Source organism: Opisthocomus hoazin, chromosome 8, assembly GCF_030867145.1.
Source record: "Opisthocomus hoazin isolate bOpiHoa1 chromosome 8, bOpiHoa1.hap1, whole genome shotgun sequence".
Taxonomy (NCBI): domain Eukaryota; kingdom Metazoa; phylum Chordata; class Aves; order Opisthocomiformes; family Opisthocomidae; genus Opisthocomus; species Opisthocomus hoazin.
This window is the reverse complement of record NC_134421.1, coordinates 60,707,769-60,725,215: the sequence shown is the minus strand read 5'-3', so window position 1 is coordinate 60,725,215 and position 17,447 is coordinate 60,707,769. Positions and strand designations below refer to the sequence as shown.

Sequence of the window (17,447 nt, the reverse complement as noted above, 5' to 3'; positions counted from 1 at the left end):
TTTGGGGCGACTCGGACTGTTTTGAGCAGGTTACATTCACTAGATGACTTCAGTAGCACAGAAGCAAGTATTTAGGCACCATTGAAACGGCCCAGCATTTCCTGAATGAACTCTTTCAGCAGTCTGTATAGCAAGGCAACTGAAAGTAGGGGGGGTAGAGGTCTAGATAGGGAAAATATAGCAGAAGGTGGAGCCAGTTTCACAGTATGTTCGTGTTTGTGTCCTTCTTGGTTAGGACTGGAAGCTTTGGGACATCTGGGTTTGAGTCTCTTTTGACTTTGGGAATGTGAATCAATGTTATGAATTCCCAGGACGGTGGCCTAAGTAATGGGATGTGAATTGTGTTATCAGTGTCTCGGCTAGCCAGCCTTCTGCTTTTGTAAGACTCCTTAGACTGAGCCTGGGAGAAGCCCTGTTCTGAAGGAAGCGTTGAGGAATGGGGCATCTGTGTGATCCTTTGGGAGAAGAGTGGGTCTGGGTCTAAACCAAAGAGTCACAGTAAAGGGTGCACGGTCATTTTAAGCTTCAGTTCATATTTAAGTACACATGCAAAGTGGGGCAGAGGCAATGGGACGGACTGATTGGTAGAAACTTGCCGAGTAGCTCAGTGGCTACCGAGTCACAAGGATTTGATTGCTGCCTACATGTTGGGAGTGTATTTTAATCTCTTAGTTACGGACCATGAAAGGAAGGCTCTGTGGCTAAAAATGATGACATCTTTGCTTTCAGGCACTGATGACAGTATCTAAGCAGTTTGTGTTACAGCCTAGATTTTTAAAACTTTTTTCTCCTTTTTCCCCTCTGAAGTTTTCCACTGTCCTCTGTTTACGTTCTCAGGTTTGGGGTTTTGTTTTTTGCTTTTTAGGCTCTTGGTCAAAAGGTCCGTCAGTTTTGGAATCATCCCATAAATGCTAATTTCATTGCACGGAAATATGTGAAACTTTTGCTTGAGAAGCTGGGGAGCAGGCAGGTAAGAGCACATAGACCATATTTTTTTTAACCTTTTGCTTTGACAGTGTTGAGATTCCTGACCTTTCTGTAGACTGTAGCACACTAAAGGTAACGCTGAAACTCTGTACTGCGCAACTTGGTGAACTAACCTGAAATATTCTCCCTTGCAGTGCAACAGGCCTGTCCCTGAGAGACTCTCAGTTGCTGTTGAGTTTTTGCCACTTAACTACCTGACTAATATGCTGGCAGAGATAGAGAATCAAGGTAACATTAATTCTGTACTTTGAAAAGCCAGTAATTGTTACCCTTTGATGCTCATGCTCAGCTGTGCCCTGACTATACTGGCATAACTGAGTTCTAAAAGTCCAGTGGTGCCTCAACATGTGGGCTTGGTCATCTTTCTGCTGATGGGAACTGCCAGGGAGCTCCTCCACTGCGTATCCTTTCATCCAGCCCCTCTGTGTGCTGGATCCAGTTAGCAAACTTGCGTTTTTCAGGACACGTGTAGTGAAACGTGGTTCGTGTACAGCGTGGTGGTAGCTGGTATTCTGTGCTCAAATGGAGAGAAGAACTTGCTTCTTATTTATGCAGCGTGGTGGCTAAGAGGCTACCAGAATCAGATCTTCCACCTCAGAAAAGAGTACCCAGATCACTAGGTTAGGAGGTGCGCTGAAGTAACAGGCATTTTTTATTTCAATGCTGTTCCTTTTTTTGAAACTAAATTCAAATTTGGTTAGGGCACTTGCTTCATACAGTGAGCCTAAGCACCGCAAGATTTTTGAATTCCACTGAAAAAGCAAGGTGCATTAAGGCAAGCGTTATACTTTTTAGCATTGCTGGCTATGCCTATACTGATAACCAAGATAAAGTCAGGATGAAACAGGATTGTCCATGTATGGCTGTCATTCCATTTGGGGAGCAAAAGAGTTAAGCCATAAAGAAGCGTATGAGAACGTGCCCTGGTCCATGTTACGTACTACCACAAGCATGGCCGCCGTGCTTAGATCTTGGTTTGGATCTCCAGGGTAGTGTTGGTGCGGAGATCCCTAGTGGCCTCCAGAGATGGTTGATCTCTCGCTTACGTCCCACTCACTGGAAGGTTTCCGCCGTGGCTGAGCATCCGCGTGACTCCCCTGAAAGTTGTAGGGGTGACAGCACAGGTCTGGCTTTTATCGTGTCTTTCAGTATTGTAGATCAAGGTGTCTCTTAGACTGCAGGGCGAAGTGCACAAGGGCACTTCTGATTTCGTAAACGCTGACTTTCTCACAATGTTTTCCTAGGCGTGCATCCGTACGAAAACCAAGATCATGTAAATGTAAGATTTGTAGAGGAAACAGCACTCAAGCACACCATGGTGCTTTTGGGCCTCAGACACTCCTGAAGCAACGGGCTGTTGAAGAACGCTGCCTGTGGGACTCCTGCACAGAGGCATTCACACAGAAGTGTGCAACCAACTTTTGCTTTGTGTTTATTTAAACTTAAATGTCATGTTGTTTTCCAAATAATCTGCAGCTTTATGTAGCCACCATTACTGACGTAAGCTACTCAAAATATTATTTGGTGCAACGTATTAAGGTTGCAATCACTGACTTCTAGATAAATCCTGGAGAAATTAATCTGACACAGACCCAGGTTTCCAGTGGAAGATTTCTGTGGTTTCTTTGTTTCATGTTGAAGTGGTCAAATAAATGGAACTACAGCAGGTATCAAAACATGCTGTGAAAATCGGTATTAATTATTTTAACAAGACAGACAATCCTGAAAAAGGGTAGTCCAGTTGTATTGTACAGTAAAGAGAAACCAGTAACTGTTTACTTGTGTAGATTCACAACATGATCTCTTGGTGTGTTTATGTGAAGCAGGGAAGGGTAACACACTCTGAATCGGTCTCTGTATATAATGCATCAGAAGGGATGCGTTCGTTCCTTGCGGTGGTCACGTGTTACCTGGCGGTACTTCTGCCAGTGGACCTGGATTCTAATATATCCAGTTTTGCAATTAGCACAAGGTAGAATCTTCTTAAAGTACATGTGACAGGGCTTTGTTTTGGTTGTTTGGGGGTTTTTTTTCTTTAAGATCTGTATAATGTATTGTAAGCAATACAGCATAAGAAAAAAGTTCTTTAGAAATTTACCTTAACGGTGGCTTGGGCAGAGTTTTACTTAATTCATTCTGTACAACTTCTGGTGTTACAGTTCCAGCCTCAGCTTCAAAAAGAAATCATGGAGATTGTTTTTCCTTCATTTTCAACTTTTATTTATATATAACTGAACCAGTGTTGTTTGGGTTTTTTTGTTTGCTTTTTTTTATGTTCTGAACGGTGACATTAATTTAAAATAGTAATAGTGGTTTGCTGTGCAGGGAAAGTGTTAAGTTCCGACATGTAGGATTTCTGCAGTCTTGGATTTGAAAACAACGCTATTGCAGTTTCAGGCTATGAAACTAGTGAAACTCACTGACAATGTGATAGATTTTGGAGGTTTGCGTAACCACCTCCGATACTCTATCTGAGCAGTTTCCACTGACGCTTCCTGCTCCTAACCAGTGAAATAACAAGATCCCGTTCTCGGGAGTGGCTTGGCAAGCTCGTGGTTGTGCCCTTGTCATCGCCATCAGTGGAGCAAGTTTCAGCTTTCCCAGTAACTGTGTGGAGGGAAGGAATGTTTTTCTCAGTAGATTTAAAATTTGTCTGGCAAGCATAACCTCCAGTCCCAGACTGCAGAAAGGTACGTTTGTGTATTTGTGTAAGCATTGTGGACTTTGTTCGTATTACATTAATAGCAAAAGAAGATTTTCCAGCCTTTTCTTTTTAATGAAATGTATTATAAAATATAATCACATGCAATAAAACTTCACCTAGAAAAAAAATACGCGTAGTACAATGACCACTCAGTTTTTCTTAACATTTTAAAATACTGCACTGCTCCTGGGAGACCAGGCTCCTGCTGGCCGGGGCATGGGCACTTGTATCGCTGACTATGGAGCTGCACTTCTGGCACGAACCGCTGCTTGGGTTTTAGTACAGAATTTGGCTAAGCGCTAACGGCCATTCCTTCAGTGCAGTGAATGCTATTGACCCTTGAGATTCAGCAACCAGTAGTGACCTCTCCTGCTTTAGGTGCCGTCTGTTCAGATTTCAATTGGCTTTACAATAGGTTTTCTGAAGTGTCTCATATTGGAACCAGGTTTGCTTGGTTTGAAAGGAGCCCGAGCGCCGTAGGGCCGCGGCAGCGGGAGGCTGTATTCGTCGTCTGGGATGTAGGCGGTCGGGCGTTGTTCCGCTGTCCTGTGGACACAGCCAGGCACTGCAGCTTGTTCCTCTTCTGCAGCGCGCTGTGAAAGAAAGACCTTTGATCACTTTGTGATTATATGTTTTAAAACTGCCGTGCAGAATGCCTAGCAAAGGACACACCGTGAGTCTGGGCCTTGGCAAACCGGGAAACCCAGCGGGGTATTAATTGTTCATCGGAAGGTACGCTGGAGTTATTGACGATGTAGATGTGAGTTTGTGCTTCTAAATAATATAAAGTTTGAGCCTGTAATGCTTTTGTTATTTGTGAAGAAAACAGATTAGGTGAACTTTTAAAAGTTGTGATAAGTGTGCACAGAATGTCTTGGGAATGGGATAATTGATGCTTCCAAACGTGGCTGCATTTACACTGAGAGCAGCTGTTCCTGAGCGCTGTTACTGCAGTGAGCTTGTGTCCGCAGCGCTGCAAGGAAACTGAGTCATAGCGTGAGGAGAAGTGTGAATGACAGAAGTTTCTTATTCTAAACCAGTTTCACTGCAGCAGTTCTGCGTGACTTCAAGTTCTTCAAGTGTAGGCACAGTGTATTCCTCTCCCAGTGTGTGCGCCTGTCAGCTTCCCATGGAGCGCTCAGCTAAAGGATTCATAGAGCAAAGCCAATTTCCCATCAGCAGGAGTTCCCTCAGTACCCACATCTCACTTCTATGCTACTTTGTCTTCTCTGGGAGCTCTCTGCTCAAGGATCGCTGATGGTCTCAGCTGAGGAGGCACGGTGTCCTGCAGGGTAGAACATGCAGCAGCATTTGATACGCTGCCCTGCCTACCCTCCGTGTCTTGCCCAGCAATCTGATCTCGTGCCAATTCTGATCTGATGCTCACTGCCTCTGGTATGTGGAAGGTGCTAAAATTTCTCCTGAACCCCACCCCCCCACCTTTAGCAGCTTTACCTTCAGATCAAATGGAAAGCCACACTTTGCTGGTGGCCATCTTGCCCAACATCCCGAAACACAGTCACACAAATTAATAGTTAATAATTAATCTTCCTTTCAGTGTAATGTGTTCTCACTGTAAGGTTCAATGCCGAGCTCAAAGCGCTGTGCCCGACTGCAGTTAAAGCTCTGCAAGCCCACAGTGTCCCACCTCAGTAGTTCTCCTCGCACCACCCTCTCCACTGACTCATGGAGCTCCGTGCGTGGCAGCGAACAGCGATGCAGGGAGCTAGCGCCGCTCTCCCAGGAAGACAAAAGCTAGAGCCGTGAGAAGGTGGGGCTGGAGATCTGACCGCGACACGTGGCAAAAACTTACCTTAGCTCTGGCTTCAGCTGCCTCCTTTTGCATCTTCTCATTGCGTAGAATCTTCAACCACTCATTTTCTGTTTCTTTGGGAGGGGGAAGGCCTTGATCTATCCTTGATGACACAGTCATCAGAAATTGTTCTTTCTCTCTCATTTCTTGCTGGAGTTTAATGGCAAGCGCTTGCTGCATGGACAGCTCTGCAACGAGAGCCATCATCTGCCGGGTTCTGTCCTTGATCATCTTCTGCAGCTCATTTGTCTGGAGTAAGTAACAACTGCGTTTTAGTTGGGGCTTCCCTTTAGACACTGGGCCTGATGCTGAGGTAAGTGTTAAGGGTGCGAAAACAAGCCCACCTTGACTCTGTGTTAAAAAATAGCTCCATGCTGGAAAATGACTTAATGAAAGGGGACGTATGTTTCTGTGTACGATTGGAACCACAGAAACCTGCATGAAAAATCACATTTATTCAAATACAAGGTACAGAAGAGCAAGGTTGTGTTTATCTCCTGCCCTGTTCAGCTGAACAGCAAAACTCCCACTGCCCTTGAAGGCAGGTATTAAACCCAGATTCCAATTCACCTTGTGCACAATTAACTTTGTAATAAAGGTGTAGTAAGCCCGATGCTTACAAGATAAATCAGTGATAATGTGGACACAGCAGAGCTGCGGGTTGGGACGTTGTACTTGGCAGGGGGATGAACAGGAAAGGAAGGGGATGGGAATCCTTGAGTCTGGCTGGGGGTGATTTAAACAATAAAACCTCACAAAACTCAAATGCTTTTTTTTAAAGTGACTGACAGGGAGTCGAAGCGCTCGAATGTGACTTGTGGCACGCTGCCTTTCTTACAGCAGTTCATTAGCCCATGGCCAGGATTTCACAAACCCAAATAACAGCCACGCTGTTTCTCTGTCTGTGAAGAATTAAAGATTTGCTATAAAGATGTGCTTTGTTTTAAGCCTTTCTGAGTGCCAAACCTAACACCTAAGGAAAAAAAAAAAAATCAACTCTGGCCTTGTTTTACATTAATTACTTTGCCTTCTTTTTTTTTTTCCTGTCTTTCACTCAGCACTGCTCTATTTGGAGCTTTTTCATTACGTGGGTTGGGGTCCTGCATGTGGGTTGGGGCAATCCCAAACACAGCTACAGGCTGGGCGGAAAGTGGCTCGAGAGCAGCCCTGAGGAGAAGGACCTGGGGGTACTGGTGGATGAGAAGCTCAACAAGAGCCAGCAATGTGCGCTCACAGCCCAGAAAGCCAGCCGTATCCTGGGCTGCATCAGGAGAAGCGTGGCCAGCAGGTCGAGGGAGGTGATTCTGCCCCTTTACTCTGCTCTGGTGAGACCCCACCTGGATACTGCATCCAGCTCTGGGGCCCCCAACATAGGAAGGACATGGATGTTGGAGTGGGTCCAGAGGAGGGCCACAAAGATGATCGGAGGGCTGGAGCAGCCCTCCTACAAGGACAGGCTGAGACAGTTGGGGCTGTTCAGCCTGAAGAAGAGAAGGCTCCGGGATGACCTTAGAGCAGCCTTCCAGTACCTGAAGGGGCCTACAGGAAGGATGGAGAGGGGCTTTTCACAAGGGTGTGTAGTGATAGGACAAGGGGGAATGGCTTCAAACTAGAAGAGGGCAGATTTAAATTAGATATTAGGAAGAAATTCTTCACCATGAGGGTGGTGAAACACTGGAACAGGTTGCCCAGAGAAGCTGTGGCTGCCCCCTCCCTGGCAGTGTTCAAGGCCAGGCTGGATGGAGCTCTTGGTGGAAGATGCCCCTGCTCATGGCAGGGTGGTTGGTAACAGATGGTCTTTAAGGTCCCTTCCAACCCTTACCGTTCTGTGATTAAGGAGGTGGGGGTGAGAGCATTTTTGCTCTTCCTCAGACAACATTACTGGCAGTTAAAAGGAAATAGCTATAACTCTATAAAAATAACTGTATTGAAAATGTTTTTTTTTTTTCCTGTGTGGTTCTCCCTACCTAAATAACAAAGAAACTTTGAGCTAGGTACCGAGTTTATCTGTTTCTGTGTTGGAGGGATATAGAACTTACCTGGCTTGTCCCCATTTCTTTCTATCCCTAACATGTTGGTTGGGGAAGGGCTGTTACGTACATGCCCAAAAGGAGGACTCTCCCAAGTTTCTAAGCGCTCAACCTGGGAAATAACTAATCCTGTATTGTGGTGAAAGGTACTACTCATGATGCAATGTTCTTTCAAAAAGAAGGTGCACTCACTTAATGCTATGTCTGTGTTGCAGTTATTACTAAATGTCTGTCATTTCTGGAGGCTAACATATGACTTGCCTATCAATATTTCCAGCCACTAGTTTTGTAATTTGCAAGTGAGTCATTGTACCTCTTGCCCAGATATTATTTCGTGTTGTGCAGGCCAGCAAGCCGAGCATGCAATGCCCTTCTTACCCGTTTAGCCAGCAGCAGTGTGTCCTGCTTCCCGTCCTCTGCTGCGGCACGGAGCCTGTCCACCAGCCAGGAAATGTGCTCGTAGAGAAGATCCGTCTCCAGCAGCTTCTCCTCCTTCTGCACCAGCTCCACCTCTAGCTGCAGCAAGGAGTACACAGGGTGCAGGTGAATGACAGGGGAAGGTGTAACACAAGGAGTTGCTGTGATTGCTTTGAGAGCTGCTGGAACAAGACCAGTGAACAGCCATAGACAATCACGTCACCACCAGTCTTCTCAGGTTTTTTACCCTCTCCGCCAAGCGTCAGGCCAAAGTTGGTTCAGTTGGTTGCGGTCAGTCGTACAGTTCTTGCGTATCAGACTAGGCCCTTTCAGGGGGTGGGGGGTTACACCAGCATTACTACTGCATTGCTGTGATTTTCTTGAAAGAAATGGGGGTTTTCTAGGTTTTGGGGTTTTTTTTTAATCTTCTGCTTCCTTGAGGCAAGTGGTAATAAGTTTTCAGCTCTTGCTTTAATTACCTTTTTCCTCCTGCTGCTAAAAAAAAACCTATGGGCTCCAAAGACCTTAGTACTGTGTAACTAAAAGGACTTTAAAATCACAATGAGTCTGAAAGAAAACACTTAAACTTCTCTCATAACTCCAAGAAACCCAGCTTTTTAATGTGCGAGTTGGTAACAGTGGGCTCTGTTGTCACCTGCTGGGCTATGCAGAACTCCCTTTTGCCAAGGAATATGGGACAGTAAAGCAAAAAGCTCGAGTAAATCAAGCAGTCATGGTAAATCCTTATAAACTGAATTTCAAAAGCGGGACTCAGGCGTGTCCTGCTCTGAGCTTGCCGTTACACTAGTGCCTTCACAGCCGCGTGTGAATCCTCCCCACACACTAAATACATGGGGGGGTGTGTGTGTGTGTGTGTGTGTGGAGTCTTGTGCCCCTATAAATGGGACAGACAAATATATATAAGCAAATACCATGGTTGCACATTCCATTCCCTTACCTTCCCCACATATGCCATACGTGCCCTGAAATTGGCTTTTGTATTGGACCTAATGCTTCCTTTTGAAGCCTCGTCTGGCCGTGACTGGCGGTGCTGCGGTCAGGCGTGCAGCTGCTGGCTGCCTCTTCGTGAAGGTCTGTTCAGGGGCTCCCTGCTCGGCAGGGAAACAAAGCAGTGAAACCAAGCCTGAGCAGGAGGTTTGCTTGGTTCTGCGTCACTGGTGCAGACTGTAAGAGGGTGGGGGACTGCCTCCAGCCCGCAGCCTGAGCATGGTGGTGGAACAGCTGGCAACCAGTTGCAGAACAACTACAAGTTTGTTCATTAGTAGTTTATTATTTTATATTTATTTCCTTCTGCCGCCTTTTCTGTGCCTTCCTGTAGTGAAGCAGGAGGGTCTGCACTGAAGGGCCAGTGATGCGAACAGACCAGCTAGCAGAGGATGCTGCGGAGCCAGGAATACTGCGCAGAGCCCGTGTTCTGCTCCTGCTCGCCAGCCGCTGCTGGAAGAAGTCAAAATGTCCCACATCCAGTTGTCCTGGAAAGCAGGCGCTGAGCTGGAGTTCCCATTAGCCAATCAATTATTTTAATTCCTCTTACAGAAAGTTTATTTTAAAAATACCATTTGCTTTTTCTAAAAGAGGTCCATCAGCATGGGAGCTTGTGACATGAGAAGTGATGTTACCTGCTCAATCTTTTTTAGCAGCTTGGGTGGAGATGGGTCCTTCCCTCCCAAGTCTCGCTTTCTGCTCTCATTCATGGAGTCAGCAAAGATTGCCTCCATCTCTTTAATCCTGTCTTTGCACTGGGAATACTAGGAAACAAAAAGCCACAGCAGTTATTTTACCAGAAAAGACGCCAAAAGCCCCGCTGTTGCTACATGCCCAGTGGTTAGCGCTGAAGGTCTCATCCTGACCAGCATCCAAGTTTTCCGCGTTCAAGTTCCCAGGCACGTGTCCTGAAGCGACTCCGTGGTGACACTGAGCAGTGCGGTTCTCCCGGCACCCGCAGAGGCAGCTGTTCCCTGACCTTTCCCATGTGAGACCTTCCCGTGGAACAACGCTTCCCACAACAGGCTAGATGGACATCCGTGCCTTGCACAAACACTTGTGGAAGGAGTGACTGGGACAATTTCTTCATGTCTGGCCTTGCAGGACTGACAGTGGTGGGGTTTTGTGCTTTGATGTGCACCTGGCCATCTGTCAGCATGTTGTCACTCCGACCTCGATCTGTTAGCTCTAACATAACATGACCCAAGTAAGTTACTATAAATGCTAACCATCCATTGCAGGTGGTGATATTATGAAGGAAGTAAGAGGTCACAGGCTCGTGAAGTTATGAACAGTCAGCGAAAAGACAAAGTAAATGTTTAGATGTTGCTACGGGCATGGGGTTTGTTCACTGGCAGTTAACGAGTCATGTTTAACTGGAAAAGGGAAAAATGACAGATCTCTTGGGTGATTATGGAACATTACCAGAACATTTGTCTTAAACACTTATTTTTCTGGTGAAAAAGCATCACACGGTTCTTTTTCACATTTTTACCTCAGAGCAGGCCAAGTAAAAACCTTAAATAACTGTAATGAACAATTTCCTTGTCAAATCATGATTTGGTTTAAAATGCATGCCATTCAGTGCCTCACTGGTTTCATGGGTACCGAGAGATTTATTTTAATTATAAACAACAGAACTCCAGCCCAACGATACACAGAGCAGAAGAATGTAAGAGCAGGACCGGCGCGATCAACAGGACGCAGCTACGCTCCCACGGAGGCTTCACAGCTGGGGCCGAATTTGTCAACCCCTAACTCGGCTGAAAATGCCTTGCTGGAGGCAGTGGTGCCTTAATGAGATTAGGGCCAGCTCACTAAGTAAAATTTTGCAGGGTTGAATTGTTACTTTGGAGAAGAAGGACTTGCAGAAAAAACACCGCCCGAACCAGAAAGAAAATCCATAAAAAGTTTCATGTTAAATACTTGACTTTTAAATGCAGCGTGAATTGGGAGTGATTAGGTGCAGGCTAATCCAAAAGTATGGAAAACAAAGCACATTTAGAAATAATTACACTATTGTGTGTTTGCTTAAGTGATGTTACTATAGGCATCTTTATTTTCTCCTAATTTGCACTGTTTGTCGGAGTTCTAAGGATTCTAAGTCTTAAAGCCAAAAAAGAGCCTTCCTTCTCGGAGTGGATTGGATACAGGGATAGGAAGAGGCTCTGTAGTGGGCTTTTCTGCGTTTGACTGTGAATAGTCAGGAGGAGTTGTTTAAGGACCAACAGCTGAGAGGGAACACGTGCTTAGATCAATGGACCGGTCTGAAAAAGTGGAGGTCTGCTTATTTCTGGAAATTTCAAGGAAGGCAGGTGAGGTATGTAGAGCACTAGAAAAAGGCAAATATCATAGCTGTATTTAAAAATGGGGGGAAAAGGAGCTATGGAACTACAGATAACTTATCTGTGCCCGAAGAATAAATCTGGGACAAATCATTGAGCTTTCTTTGAAGGCAGCTAGAAAAGAGTACGAGTAACAGCCAACACAGGTGTGTCGAGTCTTGCCAAACCAGCCCAGTTTCCCACTATGGTAATACAACATCTGTGTGGATGACAGCGGGTAGGTATCACACGTATGGATTTTTACATGGTTCCGGTATTGTTTCAGATGACGTTCTCATAAACAAGCTAAGGAAACAGAGTCTTGATGAAAACACAAGGTAAGCACTACCTCAGAAGAATGAGGTTAAGCTCGGAGAGACTGCAAATACTTTTTGGAGGAGAAGGTTCAAATTCAAAATTACTTTGATCTGAAAAAAGGTCTGAACAAAAGAGATAATATTAAATAACAGGTGCAAGGTGCTACATGTAGGCAGGAAAATTTACCTGTGCAAACACAGAATCAAGACCAGCTGATTAGATACCCTTCCTTAAAAGGAGAGTCTGGTTGTTACACACAGTCACAAGCTGAACGTGAATCAAGATGTCACGGTGTTACAAGAAAGGCCACCGTCGTGCCTGGACACATAAGCATAAATATAGCCTGCAAGATACCTGAATGCATCCTTTTGCTCTCAGCCACTGATATTAGGCACTGCACCTCAAGGAAAATAAAGACCATGCTGCCAAAACTAAAAGAAAGGCAAAAAAAGAATGGTCTGAGAAAGATCCATCAGGGCCGATGGAACAACACAGGTTTGCGTAGCCTAGCAAAAGGATGGGAGAGGAGCACGACTAACTGTCTGCCAGTAACTGAGGTGTTGCAGGGAGGAGGAGAATGATCCGTTGATCATGTCCCTGGTGGACAGAACACAAATCGATCGGCTTTCGCTGCAGCAAGAAAGATGCAGGCTAACGGTTAAGAAAATCCACTGCTGAGGAAGGGCTGGGATAGCTTGCTGGGGAAGCTGGAGTTGCCCAGCGGTGGTTTGAAAGCACAGCTTAGCCCTCTCAGGAATGACGGGCAATCCAGCGCTGGAGCAGGAGCGCGACTGCCTCGACAAACTCTTTACCTCTCTACCAGCCCCATTTTTCTGTGACTGTGATGATGCGGTCTGGAGATTTTCATGGGCTTATATTAAAACCCGGACGGATGTTGGTGCCAAATGCCTCAACAAAACTGTCGGTCCCTGTACGTCAGCTGGACTCTGAGGCATGAAAGTCCCATCTACAGCATCTTGACAGCTCAGCAGGTCTACGTGTTGGACTAATTAATGATTAATGCTAAGTATTTCTCACTGATGCATGAAGGCAGATTAGTTTTCATGGGTTATTTCAGTCAGCGGGAACACTCCCTTGATGTGCAGTCCCAATTAAAAGTTGCATAGTTTTATGCTCAGGGAAAACCACCCTAGAACCTCACCAGGTCCTTTTTGTGTCAGACAAAGGAAGTACCTCTGAATGTTTCTATTTTTCATGCTTTACATTGATAGTAACAAAAATATCTACTCCACCTTATTAGCACTTGCTTAGAACAGGTCTCGTATTGCTTGAGACAACGATATTTTATTGGCTAAAATTTATTCACCAGCATTTCACTGAACAGATGCTGAGTCGGATTTCAACGTGGCATCAAATCTGTAATCGGTACAGGAGTTGGTCATCTGAATTCGGCAGCCAACACCAGAACTCAGACTCAGGCTTGTGGCCTTTATTTAGATGATGGAGATGAGGCCAAACAATTTGAAACTGTTCCTCACTGGGCATGATGGCTATGGCAGTGGGAGGCAGAGTATTAATGCTAGAACGGTGGAGCATAAGGAGACGGCTGGGTTAAAGCCAGTTTGAATCACGCACGACTCGGTAACCACAGTATCTGGGTATGTTTTAAAGGCTGATAACTGGTTATTTGCCATTGTTCACTGGAAAATCTCTGACTTGGAAACATTTATTAAGACTGCTCCATCTGTAATATCACACCACTTTCTATTTTCCTACTTTTTATGTCAATATTGCAAAAAGATTTAAAGCACCTGTAGCAACAGCCTCCCTTTAACAGTGACTTCAGGCTTCACATGAACCATCATCACAAAGGAGAAAGTTTTAGAAATGCAGAACAGAGAAATCAAAGTTTCATGATTAACTCTGTTATTCAGAAGAATTATCTGCATCTTGTTACTGTATTTGACTCGGTGACTCTCGGTCTCATTCTAAATCTTACCTGAAAACATACCTCTTTTTTTTCCCTCTAGTCTATTGTCTTTTTTTCATACTCCCTCTGTTCATCTTTATACCTGTAATGGCACCGTAAAGTTCTTTGGGGTAGAATTTGCATAAGGTATTGTACAACATTTTAGTCTTTTAGCAGAGCGTGCAATTTCTTTAAAAGCTCAGAAGTAACAGAATAGTGCAAGCACTATTTACCAGTGAGTCACTGCTCCCATCGATGCAATTGCGAATGGCAATGGTACACCCTAATTTATGAGTGTGTGCAGACACTGACAGAATATGTATGGAAAAAATTACCATCTGGAGATAAGGTCACAAGTAAATGAGCCATTTCAGAAAGCAAGGAAAGAATGTCCCAAGCACTGCAGTTTGCTACTTGTTTAATGTCATGGTGTAACTAGAACTTACACTGTTTTTGTGTCGAAGAAAATGTATGTGGATTATATCACTGTAGGCAGCAGAGTTTCCAGAGTAGGCTCAGGGTCAAGTGTGAATTGAGTTATTATTTTAGAAATTTGAAGTGCTAAGTGTATCTCCCACCCCCCCCACCTACCCCCATTAAGACAGTTTTAACAAATTTTATATACATTCCCATTTTTTCCCCATGACTCCCATTCTCCAGCTTAGTCACACTGACATTTCAGGCCATGGGGAGGGTCAGCTGCGATGCCGTACCCCGGGAGTGTTTGGCACGTGCATAACAAGGTCGATAAACCAGTTACACAGAAGCGTACAACTCACAGATCTGAAGGTACAAACGGGCATCCGTGCTTTGTGAGACAGGTGTTTAACTGAACTTCCTGTTTTAATAAACCTTGTACATGCAGACATCTTTTTTCTATGAAATTGCCTTAAGTTTTCAAATAGAGAATAATACAAACCAAAAAAAGGCTTGCTTTCCCACCGACCTGTATCTGAAGGACCACCAGATGTGCATCTAGGGCACTCTTCTCTGGGAGTGCTTTGAGCCACAGCTGAATCTGTCTCTTTTTCTCAGCTACCTTCAGCTTCAGAAATCTGATCTTTTCATCCATAACTTGCATCTCTATATCTCCATTTCTACACAGCATCTCTTGCATGTTTATTTTTTCATATAAAAGGCGTAGTTCTTCTTCTCGATTTCTGAGCAGAAGACCACTGCAGTAAGCCCAAAATGAAAAGGTAAAATTTAAAAAAATTTGGCTCATTTTCAGTGTATTCCATTCAAGAACGTAACGGGCAACCTTGAAAAGTAGTAATAATCTGGGAAAATGTACAAAGATTAAAAAAATATTACTTTAATATTATGACATTTTAAGTAGGTAACAAAATAATTGCAATGTTAAAATTAGAGATCAAACAATTGCAAGGGTTACTCTAGTCTCTCATAGCATTTGAGAAGCTCTTCTGGCCTTACATAGCACTTATTTAAAATCAGATTAACATGATCAGGGAGCTTTACATCATCTGCATTTTTATACCATATCTGCACACAAAGCACAAACAGAGCAGGAGCCTACAAGCTCTCAAGGCATCCAGCAGCCAAGCCACCATGTTTTTTAATAATTCTGAAGAATGAACATCTTCACCAATGGAGAAAAACGATCTGTGTAATGCAAAGCTGCATCAGCATCGCAGTGAGGCAGACGGTTTAGCGAAACATTTCAGTGAGGCAGTCTTTCAGTACTCCTGATTTGGAGTGCTCATAATTAAAACTATTCTTGATTCATGAATGTAAAAAATTAAACACTATATTACATCAAATTTACATTTATACCTCTCATTTTGTTGCTGAATAGCCCTTTCATATTTTTTGCGGAGCTGCACAATGTCCTCTTTGACGTGGGTGACCTTCTTGGTGAGTCTCTCAAGGTCCAGACACCGTTGCTCTTTCTTTTCCTTCATCTCATGCATAATTTGTACAATTTTACAATAATCATTTCTGAGACTGTCTTTAATTGCTACATTATTTGTATTCTTCAGATGTTGTTTCTGCAATTTTCTTTAACATAACAGAAAATTAGGAACGTTTTCAGTCCTCTCAATCCGAAAGCAATTTCAGCAATTAAAAGCAGAGTTTAAACTTCACAGGAGCATTACAAGAAGTACAAAGCCTCTCTGAGACCCGCTCTCTGCTTGCTTTCTGCAAGCTCTTCCCAGTTTGAAGAGAATGGGATTACGCTCCCCAAAATGCTGTAAACGGAGCACTGCACTACAGCTCTTTTCTTCTCCACCGGGCAGCCCAAGGGGCGGTGAGAAATAAAGTTCGAGAGCAGAATCATAAACTGTGATGCAAATTCTTACTGTGTAGAAATTCTGCCCTTCTATTTAAAGAGAGATATGTAAATAATTTTGTGGTTGTGATTCAAAGATCTCCAAGTTTATTGTTTATGAAACAATGTATCACAACATTCACACAAGAAAGAAAATTATCAGTTTCCCTGTTTGACAGATGAGAAAGAAAAACCCCAGTGAAGGGTTAGTGACAAGATACATTATAGACCCAGAAAAATGAAGAACAGAACTCATTATTCCCAGCGACCTGGCTGGCCACTAGACGATGGGCCCTCACTTCAAAGACAGATTCTTGTTGCCTCACGGATCATACGTTTGCTCACAACATGGAACCTGGAGTTACTGCATTTGATCGTGGCAAGTACTGCTGCTTGATCAAGTATCACTACTTTATCTGCACGGGGGAGACACATCAACACACAAAAGAGGTAGCGAAAGGAGAAGCACGGTCTCCTATTAAAACACGGAATGACAGATGAAATACGCTGCCTCCCCTCGCGGGCTCCATCACTGCCTTGCTGAATGACGCCGTACAAAGCAGTGGGCTGCTTTCTGGTTCGTTACCCCTGCGTGTAACACTTTCCAGGTCCACAGGGGATTACTGAATTGAATTACATTCTGTAGGGCGAGTTTCAGACCGAAAGCATGACAATTGCAAAAATGCAATGTGTTATTAAATACCTCCTGAAAAACCTTTCTCTTATTTGGACTGATACTCTGTCTGTCCTCCAAACTGTGTAGGTTGCAGCTAAGTCAGTGATACTATGATACTAAAGTCTATTACTGGCATTAAAAACATTTTCCATAGGGGGAGAAATACTGATAATTCAGTACCTCTCGCTACTTTTAAATCTAGGTTTGCAGAGATCAGAATGCCTGTTGGATCTTTACTGGAGTAGGCTCATCTACAACAATTAGGTCAATATATAACCATCTTAGCCTTGTTTTCCCCCTCCTTTCACCACTAATCAATAGGGAAGGCCTCAAAAATTTTAGCACACAATGTCAGCTTGTGCATCTTGAGAAAATCACTTAAATCACTGAAGTTTCACTTCTTTTCTAGCTACATCCAGCAGGACTTTGAAATCAAGTGACTCGGAGATTCACAACATACTTTGAGTGAATGTATCCTGAATGCATTCTTTGGCCTGGCTGTGCAACTTTTTGGCACAAAAAAAAAAAAAAGTTTGGGGAAAATCAAATTATTTTTAAACTACTCAGTTTTGGCTGTGCTGTTTTGCACACACAGTTAACTATGTACTAGCTTCCACTTTCCCAACTGCTGATTTCAGAGACGTTGCTGTTCTGTCTGCATTGCAGGATTTGATCACTAGGATGACAAAAAGGTGGCAAAAAGACATGCCCAGTAGATAACAGCCTAGGAGAAAATAGTTGCATGCACCCACTGTCTGCCTCTTTGTGGTGACTCTAAACTTTCATTTTGCCTAGGATTGCCTGGAAATTGAAGCCATCTTTTGTTTGAGCTGAAATAAGCATCATCGAATAAACTTCAATTTGAGTTTGAACCAAGAAACCCAGTTTGTTCTAATTTAATAATTAGACAGCCACACCACTGCTAGTGACTCATTCAATAGCACCACACACCA

The 17,447-nt window shown here is 44.0% G+C and overlaps 2 protein-coding genes across 8 annotated transcripts in view; one reads left to right on the top strand and one right to left on the bottom strand.

Annotated features, from left to right (window-relative positions):
* GSAP (gamma-secretase activating protein) overlaps positions 1-3,805 on the top strand; it is a 48,088-nt gene extending 44,283 nt beyond the window's left edge. For all 7 annotated transcript variants that reach the window (XM_075429459.1, XM_075429457.1, XM_075429458.1 and 4 more), the window contains 3 exons: positions 866-970; positions 1,122-1,215; positions 2,232-3,805. In XM_075429459.1, the coding sequence (XP_075285574.1) occupies positions 866-970; positions 1,122-1,215; positions 2,232-2,332 (300 nt within the window). In that variant the 3' untranslated portion in view covers positions 2,333-3,805. The remainder of the gene's footprint in view (positions 1-865; positions 971-1,121; positions 1,216-2,231) is intronic.
* Positions 3,806-3,877: 72 nt separating this feature from the next.
* CCDC146 (coiled-coil domain containing 146) overlaps positions 3,878-17,447 on the bottom strand; it is an 86,661-nt gene continuing 73,091 nt past the window's right edge. The window contains exons 14-19 of the mRNA XM_075429463.1: positions 15,323-15,547; positions 14,475-14,703; positions 9,592-9,720; positions 7,913-8,050; positions 5,505-5,753; positions 3,878-4,284 (exon numbers count right to left, since the gene is read on the bottom strand). Coding sequence (XP_075285578.1) covers positions 4,081-4,284; positions 5,505-5,753; positions 7,913-8,050; positions 9,592-9,720; positions 14,475-14,703; positions 15,323-15,547 — 1,174 coding nt within the window. The 3' untranslated portion in view covers positions 3,878-4,080. The remainder of the gene's footprint in view (positions 4,285-5,504; positions 5,754-7,912; positions 8,051-9,591; positions 9,721-14,474; positions 14,704-15,322; positions 15,548-17,447) is intronic.